At 33.4% G+C, this 16,188-nt stretch overlaps 1 protein-coding gene and 1 long non-coding RNA gene across 2 annotated transcripts in view; one reads left to right on the forward strand and one right to left on the reverse strand.

The window, feature by feature from the left end:
• Window positions 1-3,088, reverse strand: part of LOC133185644 (tetraspanin-13-like) — a 162,685-nt gene extending 159,597 nt beyond the window's left edge. Inside the window, exon 1 of the mRNA XM_061320956.1 lies at window positions 2,987-3,088. Coding sequence (XP_061176940.1) covers window positions 2,987-3,049 — 63 coding nt within the window. The 5' untranslated portion in view covers window positions 3,050-3,088. The remainder of the gene's footprint in view (window positions 1-2,986) is intronic.
• LOC133185684 (uncharacterized) overlaps window positions 1-15,623 on the forward strand; it is a 159,257-nt gene extending 143,634 nt beyond the window's left edge. Inside the window, exon 3 of the long non-coding RNA XR_009720934.1 lies at window positions 15,608-15,623. This is a non-coding gene — a long non-coding RNA (uncharacterized LOC133185684). The remainder of the gene's footprint in view (window positions 1-15,607) is intronic.
• The last annotated feature ends 565 nt before the right edge of the window (window positions 15,624-16,188 follow it).

Below are 16,188 nucleotides of genomic sequence, written 5' to 3' on the forward strand. Positions count from 1 at the left end.
TATGCAAAATTTAATGAAATAGTTTAGAACTGTCTTTTCCCGAGATACTTTCAAAGTGTAACGCGTATATTATGACTCTCTGAAGCTATGTTTATTATTAAAATATTAAAGAAAACGTATAAAAAAATACACATGAAAGAAAAAAAAATTAAAAGAGCACAACTGGAAAAAATCTTGAGGTCAAACTCGAATCACCACATTTACATTTCAGCAATCGTGTACCACTGCGCCACGAAGTCATTGATAATGAATGATAAATTTAAGACAGATTGCCAAATCTTAAAATAATATGAGAAGAAAAATGAATATATATAAATGTTCACCTTAACCAAAATAAAGTGCCGTCATACACAAAATTATTCAAATGTTGTTTTACTGGTTAGGAGTGGTTTGTCGTCGTTTAGGAGATATACCTCAATATTTACTACATACTTCATACAAACTTGATGATTTTTAGAATTATTATATAAGGGAACTACAATATGTATTAACATATGAATATCATTATTGTTTAATTTGAGATTACACGTGTGTAATAACTAAGGTTGTATGACAAAATTTTGGTTAAAAAGTGTATTTAAGAAATCACCGCTAGAGCAGGAAAAATTATGCTTATCCGATGTTCTATGACTCTTTTTATATGCCCGTCTTAAGACAGGACGTATTATGTTATAGAGTTCATGTCCATCCGTCCGTCCGTCTGTTAGCTTTTCGTGTCCGGCTCATAACTTTAATACTATTAGGCCTAGAGTTATCAAACTTTGTCAGCTGATGCATCTTGGGTAGAAGGTGTGTCGCGCATTAAAAGTAGGTCGCTCTGACCTTTAATTAAGATGTTATGGCCAAATATGGAAAAATCCTGTCCGGCTCATAACTAGAAAACTATGAGACTTAGAATCATCAAACTTGGCCAATTTATGCATCTTAGGTAGAAGGTGTGTCGCGACCTATTTCAAGGTCACTGTGACCTTTAATTTAAGTGCAATTTTTAAAAAAAAATGTCTTTGTACTATTAAATTACACAATCCCAAAAAATGTAAGAGTGTTGCAGTATACATATTAAAAAAAATGTTAAATCAAGAAAATACTTATTTTTTCCATTATATACTTTACAGCAATCTATAACAAATGTAATGTTATAAGAGAAATTCCATCTCTCCCATGGGTTTAATTATCAAGCACTGGTCAAGTAGAATTTTGATAACAGAAAATTGCATGTCAAATTAGAGAGAAATTAATGAGTTTAGTGTGAGGAGCTAACTGGTAGAGCATCTCTGATCAAGCAGGTGTTATCTATATCTCTTGGGAACTGTGCAAATGTTGGATTAAATACATGTAGTTCTTGTTCACAGGCTAGCCTAACTTTTAAAATGAATTTGGTGAAAAGTAATTAAAACTAATTTGATACTGCATGATAATTAAATAAAATTTGTTGATATTTTATAATAAACTAATTGGGGGGGGGGGGGGTTAATGTTGAAATCAGCATGCCCATTGTCCACATGATTGCAGCTTAAAACCAGCTAGTGTGACATTAAATCTAAAAAAAAATCAAGTATTTAAAAAAAATGTTTTAATTATGGTAGATAGCCACTACAAATCTAAGAGTCATGCAGGAACCTTATTAATAATGTTGCATCAAGATGACAAAAGTTTTTTTTCTTTTTAGAAATCTTTGTAACAAATTTTTAAAAAAAATCTTTGTTTTCAAATTTAACTTCAGGATGACATAAATATGCATTTTTATTGCACTACAAAGCAAATAGTGCAGATCCATTCATCCCTTGGGAGTAATGAGTGGACATGCATCCAGTTAAAGATTAATTAATGAGTTCAGTGTAGAAAGGCTAGCTGTCTCAGTCATTTCTGCTAGAGCATCTCTGATCAAGCAGCTCTTATCTGTATCCTTTGGGAATTAGACAGAACAACTGCTGGTCAGTTTATAGCATATGTCATTTGATGGCCAGCCTTTTTATTTTCAAAATTAATTTGGTATAGATTAAGTTGTTAAGACTAAATTGATATTGCTTAATATGATATTTTTACATTTGTTGAAAATATCAACTAAAGCATCATGTCTCACAAATATGAAAGATTGGGGGGGGGGGGGGGGAGGGGCTGCAGATGGGCATTTGTCAAGCTCTAACACAACCAGTTGAGGATCTATAATGTAATATTTGTTAATGCCTACACCACAGGAGATGTATAAACAAATATTATAAGAATGGAAAAATCATGGAAATCCTCCTACCAGTATCAAGGTTGACATGAATTTCTTGCACTCTAAACTGTTTTTGATAATTGAACAATATTTGACAGGCGTATCATGCTGTGGCGGGGGACTTTATTAATTGGTGGGATTTAATTTGACGTGCTTTTCCAGGAACATCAAATATCAAAATCGCTAAAAAAAAAAAAAAAAAAAAGCCTGGAAAACGTCAGATATTTCGGACTAGGCTGAGATGGAGGGGGGTAAACCGCAAGCCTACCAAAATAGTAGGTAAACGTTATAGTGACGTGTATATTATACAAATACAAGGGTAGTTCTAATAGAAACAGATTTACATTACACCGACCTATATGTCACTTTAGCATATAAATTAACATTATGAAAAAGTTTTTCTAATGTTTTCTTACTAAAATGCTTCTAGGCTTGAATCAGTTAAACCACTGCGTGCCGAACTTAACTGGGGACGAAACAACGAATGACATAATAAGTTCGTGTTATATAAAAGATAATGGTCGTGCGAACAGCTGATTAATAAATACAAGACACGACGGTTGTGCAAATAGTCAATGAAAAATTATATACACGACGGTCGTGCAAATAGTCATTGGAAAATTATATACACGACGATCGTGTGAATAGCCGATGAAAAAGTAAGTGCACGACGGTCGTGCATATAGACACTGCCGTGTCCGACATTCTTTAAGACACGTCCACATTCATTCGTAAGAAATAATGAATTATGAGTCTTAAACTTACTATGTACAACACATTTAGGGCCGTCAGGGAGGTCTTGGAGCAGATAAAACCTCCACAAACCATCTTGAGCTTCCAACCTGAGAAGGCAGCAGATGTTATGACGATTTACAGTCACTTCGTACACAAACCGACTCGTACAGTCGTATAGTCTAAAATTCAAACGCTTGTCTTTATGGGCCACTATTAGCTTATATATAGAGTTATGTATTTTATTTTGTTTGCAACTTTTTTAAATAGGTTATTCCTGAGTATTCCTGAGTAACTCAACTATACTTGGGGGGGGGGGGGGGGGGGGGTCGGCTATCCTGTTATCCATGTTATCTGCGGTGCTAGGACTTTCAGGAATCCCGGGATTTCGGGAGAATCCCGCTACAGAAACAAGAATCCCCGACAAAAACGTAAAATCCCCATAAAAATGAATGAGTTGGGATACAAAAAGGGTTTAGGTGGTGATTACTAGGATGATAGTGTTATCCGTACATTTTTATAGCCAATTTTACCCGAGAATCGACAGAAATCGGACGCCATTACTAGTTGTCGTGGTATACCGTATACCACGCCCGATTTAAAATCGCGGTTCCAAGTTATAGGGCCTACGTGAAAAATATTCATGCTTATAAAAAGTGAATAATATTATATATGAATTTTATAATAAGAATTAACATGATTATAAATACATAAAAGGAAATAAAAAATGAATAAAAATGAAATATGATTAAAACTAGTAGACTAATTGTTCTCGAACAATTAGAGGTCTTTCCACCTTCTTTAAATTTCATATATTCTTCATATTTAACTCTCTACTGTTCATTTTTATACAAGAGAAACCAGAAATTATAAGTATAAGCCGTGTATTTTCTCCAATATATCTCCCAGGTATGAATTCTTTCTGATCTTTATGATAATAAAAATCTTAATATCTGAAAAAATATCCATAGTTTCCTCACGTTTCCAGCTCTAGCCACATGTAAGCCTCCTTAGTGTAGAGCCTTGATTTAAGACATTTTTGAAACATAAAAATATTAAAGCCAAAGGACCGAAAGATAAGAAAATAAAATAAAAGAAAAAGATACTTAAAAATACTTTATCATTATTCATAGTCAAAATATTTCTTTCAAATATAAAAATATTACAGCCAAAGAAAGCAATAAACATAAAGTGAATTATTAAATAACTTTATGGAAAATGAACAGAAAAAGGAATTTATAATTTTATTAACATCAGTAAAAAAATATATTTTTGTCATATACTGAAGTATACTAAAAGGTCCACTTAGTTCATCATATTTAGCTTCGCCTCGGTCAATATTGATATTTTTCTGGTGAATAACAAACCATATTCACCATCGAAAGAGTTCATAATTGTTTTATTATATATTCAGCCATAATTGTTTTATTATAGTCAGAATTTGAATGAATAAGACATTGGAGGCTGCCTGACGATTCCATTTTCATTAACGAACTTCTGTCGTAGAAAAATAATCAAATGTCCAGATTACAACCTATATCCGTGTTTTTCTTTCGCTGTGTGTAAGACATCGAAATGTTAAGGTCAAGATCTAGTAAATAAAAGATGCCTACAAATTTCTCAAATTTGAGAAATAAATTCCTTTAATAATGCTTTTTAACTTTAGCTTGGTCAGATAAGGTGTTTCGGGGCATAATACATGGAAAATAAATTAGACAATACTTTTGTAATATAGATGGACACTTTATTTTTAAGGATATTTCGTTGGAAAACTACTCCGATATAGCCATATGGGTATTAGCCAATCAAATTTCAGCGCATGTGCTTGCACATGTTTTCTACATTTTTCACATTAATTTTCTCATAGTGTCTCACAATACATACATTTGTGTGAAATATTAAAGAATTTCATTGAAAAATAAGAGAGATGTAACCCTTTAAGTATTAGCCAATCAGAATTCAGCATACGCGCATGCATGGCCTTGCATTCAATTTTGATAGTATCATAATGTAGGAGCTCTATGTGCCTATCCATGTCGTAAATTTCATCCAGTTTTGTTGAAAAACAAGGGAGTTATAGACATTTAAAGTTTCAACCAATCAGATTGCAGCACACCTGCATGCGCCTGTTTTCAAGAAATTTCCTATATAACATGTTGTAGCACCTTATAATATATACATATATTCTAAATTTCAAAGCATTTTGTCAAAAAACAAGGAAATTATTGAGATTTTTGTATCAGCCAATCAGAGAAGAGCGCTTGCATGCACGTGAGTTCACACTAATTTGACCATGTTATCTTGTCTAGATTACTAATGTATCTTTATATTTTGAGTTTCAAAGCAATTCATCAAGAAATATAAAAGTTACGGCGTCATCAAGTATATCAGTCATTTCACTCATTGCACGCGCGCGCACGTGCATGCATGTGCGTGCAAAATGACCTTCGTTCCGAACACCTACACAGCATGCCTATTAATCCTAAAAAGGTTTCATGTCAATCGGATGAGTGGTTCTATGAGATCACTCCCGGACAAAAAAGTACGGGAGAAGAAAGTAGAAAAAAAGAATAATAATAATAACTAGAAACTCATTGCGAGCAATGAGAGGTCTTCCATCCGATTTTGAAAATGAAAACGTAAATTGAAGCTAAAAAGTGATAAAAAAAAAATCAGACACACTGGAGATTTAACCCTTGTCGTCAGCGTGAACATCCAACGCGCTAACCATTTCGCCATTTGGACTCCCGCTTCAAAGTGAAAATGACGAATATCTAGAGTTTGGATTTATCATTTCGAAAACAAATTATATATTTAGTATTTTGAAAAGAGGCTCTCTTAACACTACAAATATAACAGAAAAATATTGAAGTAGAAAAAATCGATTCTTTAAATTTGCTTCAGGTAGTGACCGGAAGTAACGACGACGCAAGAAAAGGTCCCCTCTCCAATCTAAAAATCATGTTCTATCATCTCTAACAAGTCTCCAGTTCATATCTTTAGCCATTCTTGAAAACACTCACAGACAAAGTTTCATTTTAAAATCAAAAAAATGTCCATAACTCGGCACTGGAACCGAATTTACCAAAAAACGGAATTTCATATAAAACTCATATAAAGATCTTTTATCTCTGAAAATTTCAAAGAAATTCATTGAATAGTTCTCGAGAATTTGCGTGCAGAAGATTTTGTCTAAAAAAAAAGAGAATAATAAAATTCTCTAGAGATTGGATTTATCAATTTTAAAACAAATTATATATTTACCATTCTTAAAAGAGTCTCTATTAACCCTACAAATATCATAGAAAAATATTGAAAAGCAGAAAAGTTGAAAAATTCGACTTTTTTAATTCGCTTCCGGTAGCGACCGGAAGTGCTGATGACGAAAATCAAGGTCGATTTGCACATCTAGAAGTCATGTTCTATAGTCTCTAACAAGTCTCCAGTTCATATCTTTAGTTGTTCTTTAGATATCCCGCGGAAACTATTTCATTTTAAAATCAGAAAAATGTCCATAACTTGGAACCGGAAGCGAATTTTTCCAAAATTCTTATGAATGTAACAATGCCATTAACTGGCGCGTTATCCCTGAAAGAATGATGAAAAACCACTGAATAGTTCTCGAGATATTGCTTGGACAAAATTTGTCTAAAAAATAAGAATAATAACTAGAAACTCATTACTAGTAATGAGAAGGTCTTCCGTTATACTACTTCCTGTTTGCATGAACATGTCTTTTTCCAACGTCGGTATTAGACTAAAACTTATGTAGAAACAAAATAACTTAAAAAAATACTTTTTTGCTTCGTTTCCTGTCACGACTGGAAGTAATGACGACACGCGATTTTTACACGAAGCAAATGAACTGATGACTGACTATAAATCCTCAAAGTTTTAGACTTCAGTCTTTTACTGTTGCCAAACAATTGTGAGAACATATTCTAATTTTGAAGACAGGAAAACACACGACCGGAAGTGAACTGAATAAAAATCTCTGAATTTTCTCTTGACTTTTGCAGTATCTACAGCATATGTAAAAAACATTTCAAATACTTATCTATAAGTGATATTTATGAGAAAGTTAAACCACGAAATAACGTAGTTTATCTCTTAAAACCGGAAGACTAAAGTTTTTTCCCCGGTGGAATCTAACATACTTCAAAACAGCGAAAGGGAAGCAATAAAGTGATGAAAGTTTTAATTTTAAAAAAGAAAAGTTGAAATTTTTGATTTCTTCGATCACTTCCTGTGATCACCGGAAGTGACGACTGACGCTTTTAACCCTATGTGGTTTGCCTTCTCACCAAGTTGTATTACTGCTATAAGTTTGGTGTCTTACTTTCATGCCGTTTCCGAGATCTCGCTGAAATAACTTTTCATTTTGAGGACAAGAAAACACGCGACCGGAAGTGAATTTTACTAAAATATTTCACATCACTCTAGACATCTGCAGTCTGAATAACATATATAAAAATCATTTAGAGAACTCTATCTATAGGCGATATGTATGGGAAAATTAAATACCCTATTATGTAGTTTTTCTCTTATAACCGGAAGTTGTCGTTTTTTGTTTCCGGTGGGACCAACACATATCGTAACTGTGAAAAAGATACAATAATATGATGCAAGTCTTATTCCAAAAGAGAAAAGTTGAAATTTTTGATTTCTTTGATCACTTCCTGTGACGACCGGAAGTGACGACTGACGCTCTTAACCCAAATGGTTTTGTCTACTTCTCAAGGTCTAATACTCCTATAAGTTTGGTGTCTAAATCTCTTAACGTTTCTGAGATATCACTGGGACAAGTTCTCATTTTGTGGACATTTAAACGCGCGACCGGAAGTGAATTTTACAAAGATATTTGACGTTACTCTAGACATTTGCAGTCTTGATAACATATTAAAAAATCAGTTCAAATACATTGTCTATAAAAAATATTTATGGGAAAGTAAAATACTCAAATTATGCAGTATTTCGCTTATAGCCGGAAGTTGACGTTTTTGTTTCCGGTGGGACCAACATATTTCGAAACTACAAATAAGATGCAATAATGTGATGCAAAAAAAAATTCAAAAAAGAAAAGTTGAAATTTTCGATTTCTTTGATCACTTCCTGTGACAACCGGAAGTGACGGCTGACGCTCTTAACCCAAACGGATTTGCCTACTCCTCAAGATCAATTACTCATGTAAGTTTGGTGTCTTAATATCTTACCGTTTCTGAGATATGACTCGGACAAAATATTTCTGAAAAAAAACGGAAATCGGACATATCTGACGACCGGAAGTGAATTTTGAAAAAAATCAAAGATACATTTGTAGGTATTTTTATTCTCTATTATCCCTGAAAATTTCAAGAAAATCCGTCCAGCCATCTCTGAGAAATCGTGAAAAATAGAAAAGGAAAAAAAAAAAATAATAATAATAATAACTAGATACTTATTGCCTAGGCAATAACAGATCTTCCGTTTTCTTGATTCTTTTGTCAATTGGTTTGAAAAAAAGCTGAAAATGCCCCCCCCCCAAAAAAAAAGTTGTTCCAGCGGGGATCGAACTCAAAACCTTTGGTTTGTAAGGCAGGCGCGCTAACCACTAGACCACGCATTCCGATGAAAATGGAAGTAGTAAATTAATTGTTTAGGAATAAATAGGAATAAAAACACGTGTTCTTTTGTTTGTTATGGAATGTAGTGATCAGTATTGAATAGATTGAGAAACACGTTTGGTGTATAATGCAAATGCAGATTGTCGGTTAAAAAAATTATTTGAGTTTGTCTATATTTGGAATGCATTGAATTAATCATTCAGAGCCTATGATGCATTAGAACTGCAGTGTCGAGACTTTGTTTACAAATATATGAAAATGTCGGATCGGGTTCGGATGTGACTGAATGTCCTGAAATAATAGGTAAGAATAATATAAGCATCTCTGTGTGGACTGAATTAAATGTAAGTAGCATGAATTAAAATTTCAGATATGCATTTTAGAAAGAAAAATGTGTCAATGAGAGCGTGAAAATTTATTTGCTAGGAAAAAATCGCTGTTTTCGACATTCATTCGATTAATATTAATTCTAAATAAAATTGAAATAAATTCCACATACTAGAGAAAGCAAGAATGCTTGGTGTTAAAATATCATATCATATCAAGAGAATCGATTGCTATTCATAACAATTGAAGAAATAACCGAGAAAAGCTTTAATTAATTTTTATGTTCATCGGCACCTAAATTTCAGATACGAAAAAAGATGTAGTGTTTGCCGTAAACATTCATAATTTCTATATACTTCAGAGATTCACCGTCAAATTTTCAGGAAACTTTCTTTCAGGTCTCTTCTGCAAAACCCCGAAATGTTATGTCGATTCGAGGTGTTGTATGAGTTCTAGAGAAATATGCTAGGCTGATATTAATCTGATTTTTTTTTTTGGGGGGGGGGGATTTTTTTGGGGAAGGGGAGGGGAGAAAGAGGAGTAAATTAATTATTGATTCTGACCTTTTGGTCAAAGGTCAAGGTCATCAAAGTTCAAGGTCAAGGCAAAGGTTAAGATCAAAGGTCAAGGTCATTGAGAAAATCCCGGAAATAAATTTACTTTCTATGTTTTTTTTACTTCATCAAGACTGAAATTACTCCAAACAAATAAAATGTTCATTCTACACCTAAATTATTCACAACTGATCATCCCTAAAAGTTTCCATGAAAAACTACTCATGTTTGAAACAACTTCCGGTTTTTAGGCCGGCACTTCCAGTGAAAATGATTTGCATGGTTTTAGTCTATCTAACATTTGCATTAGCCAAACATTTCTGTAAAAAGAAAACAAAACTTGGAAAATTCACTTTTTTTGCATCACTTCCGGTCAGGACGGAAACTGACGGCAACGTACGATTTTCACATGATGTAGAAAAACTGGTGACTGACTATCAGTCCTGAAAGTTTTAGACTTCAGTCGTTTACTGGTGCTGAGCAATTAGGTGAATAAAATCTAAATTTGAGGGCAGGAAAATACGCAACCGGAAGTGAATTATACTAAGATGTTTGACGTCAATTTAGACATCTGCAGTCTCAATAACATATATATATAAATCATTTACAGAACTCTATCTATAAGCGATACGTATGGCAAAATCCAAAAACCCTATGATGTAGTTTTTCTCTTATAACCGGAAGTTGTTGTTTTTTGTTTCGGATGGGACCAACACATATCAAAACTGTGAAGATACAATTATATGATGCAAGTCTCATTCCAAACGAGAATAGTTGAAATTTTCGATTTTTTTGATCACTTCCTGTGACGACCGGAAGTAATGACTGACGCTCTTAACCCAGTTGGTTTTGTCTACTCCTCAAGGTCTATTACTCATAAAAGTTTAGTGTCAAAATCTCTTACCCGTTCTGAGATATCACTCCGACAATTTCTCATTTTACGGACATCTAAAAGGCACGACCGGAAGTGAATTTTACAAAGATATTTGACGTTACTCTAGACATTTGCAGTCTTAATAACATATGTAAAAATCAGTTCAAATACGTTATCTATAAAAAATATTTTTGGGAAAGAAAAAAACCCAAATTATGTAGTTTTTCTCTTATAACCGGAAGTTGTCGTTTTTGTTTCCGGTGGGACTGACATATTTCGAAACTACAAATAAAATGCAATAACGTGATGCAAAAAAAAATTCAAAAAAGAAAAGTTGAAATTTTCGATTTCTATTATCACTTCCTGTGACGACCGGAAGTGACGGCTGACGCTCTTAACCCAAATGGTTTTGCCTACTCCTCAAGATCTATTAACTATAAAAGTTTGGTGTCTTAATCTCTTACCGTTTCTGAGATATGACTGGGACAAAATATTTTTGAAAAAAACGGAAATCGGACATATCTGACGACCGGAAGTGAATTTTGAAAAAATGAAAAAAACGCCTGGGGGTATTTTCATTTTCTATCATCCCTGAAAATTTCAAGAAAATCCGTCCAGCCATCTCTGAGAAATCGAGGGGGACACGAAAAGGGAAAAAAAAAAATAATAATAATAAACACTACAATCACTATAAGGTCTTCCGTCTGAAACGGAAGACCTTAATAAAAAGAAAAAACAGTAGAATCACTATAAGGTCTTCCGACTGAAACGGAAGACCTTAATAATAATAGTAAGAAACAGTAGAATCACTATAAGGTCTTCCGTGAAGACGGAAGACCTTAGCTAGATGCGTTTCTTGTTGCTAGGGCAACAAGTGGTCTTCCGACCGAACTTTTCTCCAGAACGCTATGCTATCTCACTTCATTTAATACTTTATTGAAGGTATTTTTCGTTTGCTCATGTAACATTTTCTTTCAACATAGATCATAATTATTAAAGGATTTCTGTATAATCTCTCTTAACAATGCTTTAAAAAATAAGCAAAAACTATCATACATGTCTTCACGGAGAAAAATATTATTTACAACTGAAAAAAGAGAGAAACAATCTCCCGCCCCAGCAGGATTCGAACCCGCAACATACGAGAAAGTTTGGATCGGTCATATCTTTGCAATAAATGCATCAATCAAAATGATGAAAACATACATAGAATTCTTAGAAGACTCTCTATTAACCCTGTAAATTTCAAAGAAAAATATTGAAAAACAAAAAAGTTGCAAATTTAACATTTTTGAATTCACTTCCGTTCGCGACCGGAAGTACGAACGACGAAAAATAAAGGTCGATCACCATATCTCCATTTGATGCTCTATTACATCAGTGAGTTTCAATTTCTTATCTTTAGCCGTTCTCAAGAAAATTAACGGACAAAATTCCATTTAAAAAATACAATTTTCCCCAAAAATCGCGAACGGATGTGAATTTCAAAAAAGTGAGGGATACCCCTGGAGATATATTCATGATGCATCTTCCCTGAAAAAATCTTTAGAATTGAATCACGCACAGCTGAGATATCGCCTGTACTATGAAAAGTGGAATAATAATAACTAGATGCGTTTCTTGTTGCTAGGGCAACAAGTGGTCTTCCGACCTAACTTTTCTCCAGAACGCTATGCTATCTCACTTCATTTAATACTTCATTGAAGGTATTTTTCGTTTGCGTTTATGTAACACAGTCTTTCGACATAGATCATTATTATTAAAGGATTTCTGTAGAATATCTGTTAACAATGCTTTAAAAATAAGCAAAAACTATCATACATGTCTTCACGGAGAAAAATATTATTTACAACTGAAAAAAAAGAGAGAAACAATCTCCCGCCCCAGCAGGATTCGTACCCGCAACATACGAGAAAGTTTGGATCGTTCATATCTTTGCAATAAATGCATCAATCAAAATGATGAAAACATGCCTAGAATTCTTAGAAGACTCTCTATTTATCCTGCAAATTTCAAAGAAAAATATTGAAAAACAAAAAAGTTGCAAATTTAACATTTTTGAATTCACTTCCGTTCGCGACCGGAAGTACGAACGACGAAAAATGAAGGTCGATCACCATATCTCCCTTTGATGTTCTATCACGTCAGTGAGTTTCAATTTCATATCTTTAGCCGTTCTCGAGAAAATTAGCGGACAAAATTCCATTTCAAAAATACAATTTTCCCCAAAAATCGCGAATGGAAGTGAATTTCAAAAAAGTGGGGAACACCCCTGGAGATATATTCATGATGCATCTTTCCTGCAAAAATCTTTCAAATTGAACCACGCATAGCTGAGATATGGCCTGTACTATGAAAAAAAGAATAATAATAATAACTAGATGCGTTTCTTGTTGCTAGGGCAACAAGTGGTCTTCCGACCGAACTTTTCTCCAGATCGCTGTGCTACCTCACTTCATTTAATACTTTATTGAAGGTATTTTTTGTTTGCGTTTATGTAACACAGTCTTTCAACATAGATCATGATTATTAAAGGATTTCTGTAGAATCTCTGTTAACAAAGCTTTAAAAAATAAGCAATAACTATCTAACATGTCTTCACAGAGAAAAATATCATTTACAACTGAAAAAAGAGAGAAACAATCTCCCGCCCCAGCAGGATTCGAACCCGCAACAAAACGAGAAAGTTTGGATCGGTCATATCTTAGCAATAAATGCGGTCATATGAAAGATATGGAGATAACGAACAGTATTCAAGCTCAAAAGTCCATTAAACAATACAAAATAGGAGCAGAGCAAACACGGACCTCCAAACATCAGAGGTGGGATCAGGTGCCATGAAGGAGTGAGCATCCGCCGTGTGCTCCTTGTCATGATCGGGAAATCACGGGAAAAATCCGTCGACAATTCAGTGTGTAAATAATGGCCTAACAATTAGTATGAAAAACATCAGTCAGCATTTGACTCGATGATAAATTGTATTTGCTGACAAGGTCATTGTATCGACCATAGAACTTACGAAATGATGACTTTAAAACGAGACAGCTGATATTCTTGTTTCATCAACTTATTTGTCAATAATTTACCTTGTTTTAGAAATTGTACATACGTAGAGCATGCTCTTGCGTATCGAATCAACTGAGAGATAAATAACCCGTATGCAGGTGATGAAGGTATATTGCTGCATAAGTAAGGGAAGTTGACGATTGAAAAGTTAAAGTCATCACGTTTATCATAAAGCTTGGTTGTTAGATTACCATTAACATCTTTTTCAAGTAAAATATCCAAATATGAAACAGATGTGTCAGACTCTGTGGTATCTTTTATCTCAAGTTCACCAGGATATATCGTATCGACATAAGAATGGAAATAGCCATTGTTAATTGACAATACGTCGTCGATATATCTAAATGTCGAGTTGAAGACCACAGCAAGTGTTTTCTTCTTTTCACGTACAAGATTTTGGACAAATTCTACTTCATATGAATACAAAAAAGGTCTGCTAATAACGGGGCGCAATTGGTACCCATGGGAATTCCAATAGATTGTTGGAAGACCTGGTCTCCAAAAACCACATAGATATTGTCAATCAGAAACTCAAGCATCTTTTTAATGTCAACTTCAGAGTACTTCTGTGTACAATCAGAATGTTTTTTAACAAAATAATTTTGCAAATGACCAATGACAACCCAGTTAGCACAACAACGTTATTTAAACGTTATAAAAACGTTATGAAAATGTTATGAAAACATTTTCTAAAACGTTATTACAACGTTATTTTGTGTGGTTTTTTAAACGTTATTATAACGTTTTGCAAAAACATTGTACTGAAATGTTTTTAAAACATTTTTAAAAACGTTTGGAAAACATTTTTAAAAACGTTTTGAGAACATTTCTTAAAACGTTTTTAAAACATTTAAAAAATCAATTTTAAAACATAATAAACAATATATGTCTTATAATTTAATAAATTTAAATCCATTCATTAATGTTGTCTAAACACTGTTTTTTTTAACACCTGCACAATAAAATTACAGTCTTCCTTCAAATGAAATTTGTACTGTTTGAAATACGAAAAGATCACAGCATCCTTATTCCATTAGAAATCAATCTGTTATACACTTGGACTTCTCTGTGTTCTTCTGAAAAACAAAGATTAATTTGGACATAAAACTTTGACTAAATGATTACCCATTCATACTCGTACATTTCTTTTAAGTTAAACATATCCATGTAATAAGGCATCTGACAACTAACTAAACATACTAGTATATAAAAATCTGATAAACACAAAGAAAGTATGCATTGTTATACAGTTGTATTAATAAACAAAAAATTACAGGTGGTATTATATCTATATATTTCTGACAACCAACTTCAAACGTACCTTATCATATTTAATAATTCCTCGAGGAAGGTATGGATCAAACCTCTTCGTCCCACCTCTCATTAAATCGTAAGAGATTGTCTTTGATGCTTTGTAAGGCTTGTAAGCAGCAGCTACTAAAATGTAATGTGAAATTCATTATAAGAAATGTAACTAAGTTAATGTATAAACATATTTAACAAAGGCATCGGAAGCAATTTAAAAGGGGGGGGGGGGCTAAACCAACAAAAACGTTGGGGGAGGGGTTAACCCGAATTTTCACTAACTCCATTACGTCTATCTTTGCAAAAAAGTTGGGGGGAGGGGACTTAGACCCCCCGGCTCCGACGCCTATGTTTAATAGTTAAATGAAAACAACACAGCATTACAAGTACTTAGATCAGTTTCCTTTTGCTGTATACATTTTCCAATGATTTATAAGTTAATATGTTAACTGAATCTTAATGCATTTTCTTAGCATTAATGGTGATAAAACTTACTCTTAATAATTCTTTAAAGGGATGCAACCCTCTGTCCAGTCTTAGTGAACTGACCCATGGAATTTGTTTGCATCATTGTCCTGCATATCTCCGCCCTGCATTGAAACCACTGCTTTCACTAAAATGAGTGTTATATTTTATCATGAAGAATGTGTATTTCAAAATTTGATTGCTAGCAAATATATAATCAAGCCTGAGATTGATTAATTAATTCCTCTCCTTTCCCTTCCAAAAGAAAATAGGTTTAACGTGGCATTGTATTCTGTAATACATAACTCAAATTCGGAAAAGTCTAACTAATCCATCTCTTAAGAATTATTTAACCCTGTCTTGTTAAGACCCCCTCCCACACCCATTTCTATTCCCAACTATGTTTTAATTATGCTTTGAAACCCGTCACACAATTTTAATACATGTAAATAAACCCAAGTTTTCAAACAATAAATCGCCCGCCTAATTCAAATGCCAATGAACTTTATAAACATATATACACCTAAGTCTATAAGAATGAAAGATCTAAGATTCTAAATGCATATGTATTTAAAGCTACACTATATGATTGCTAAATATACAGGCAATGAATACTATTTAAAATTTAACATACCATACGTTGACATTTGAAAGGTATTCCCCTATTCCTTTTCTTTGTCTTACAAGAATGCCGCCGGGTTTTTCAAAACTGTGATTCTGTTGACCTATATAGATCACATGGACATAGTTAGCAACAAGGATCGGCTGCATCAGCACTGGCCATGGCATCCCGCTGTGTCACTCAATTAACTCTCGATAAACACATTAGCGAAGGGGAAACTTATTTCCCATAGCACAAATAAATGACTCCACTGGATTTTTTAATTCAGGAACTTTGTTGAACAAATAAGTATTTGGAATTTTTTTTACTCTCTTTGTTATATATAAATATTTTTTACAATGGTATAAAAGAAAAATATGAACACATTTCCGGGTTGTTGTTGGTGTTGTTTTGTTTTGTTTAATTTTGGGGGGTCTAAA

The sequence above is a fragment of the Saccostrea echinata genome, unplaced genomic scaffold (genome assembly GCF_033153115.1).
Source record: "Saccostrea echinata isolate AGI-Se365-2 ecotype Australia unplaced genomic scaffold, CSIRO_AGI_Sech_v1 ptg000001l, whole genome shotgun sequence".
Lineage (NCBI taxonomy): Eukaryota > Metazoa > Mollusca > Bivalvia > Ostreida > Ostreidae > Saccostrea > Saccostrea echinata.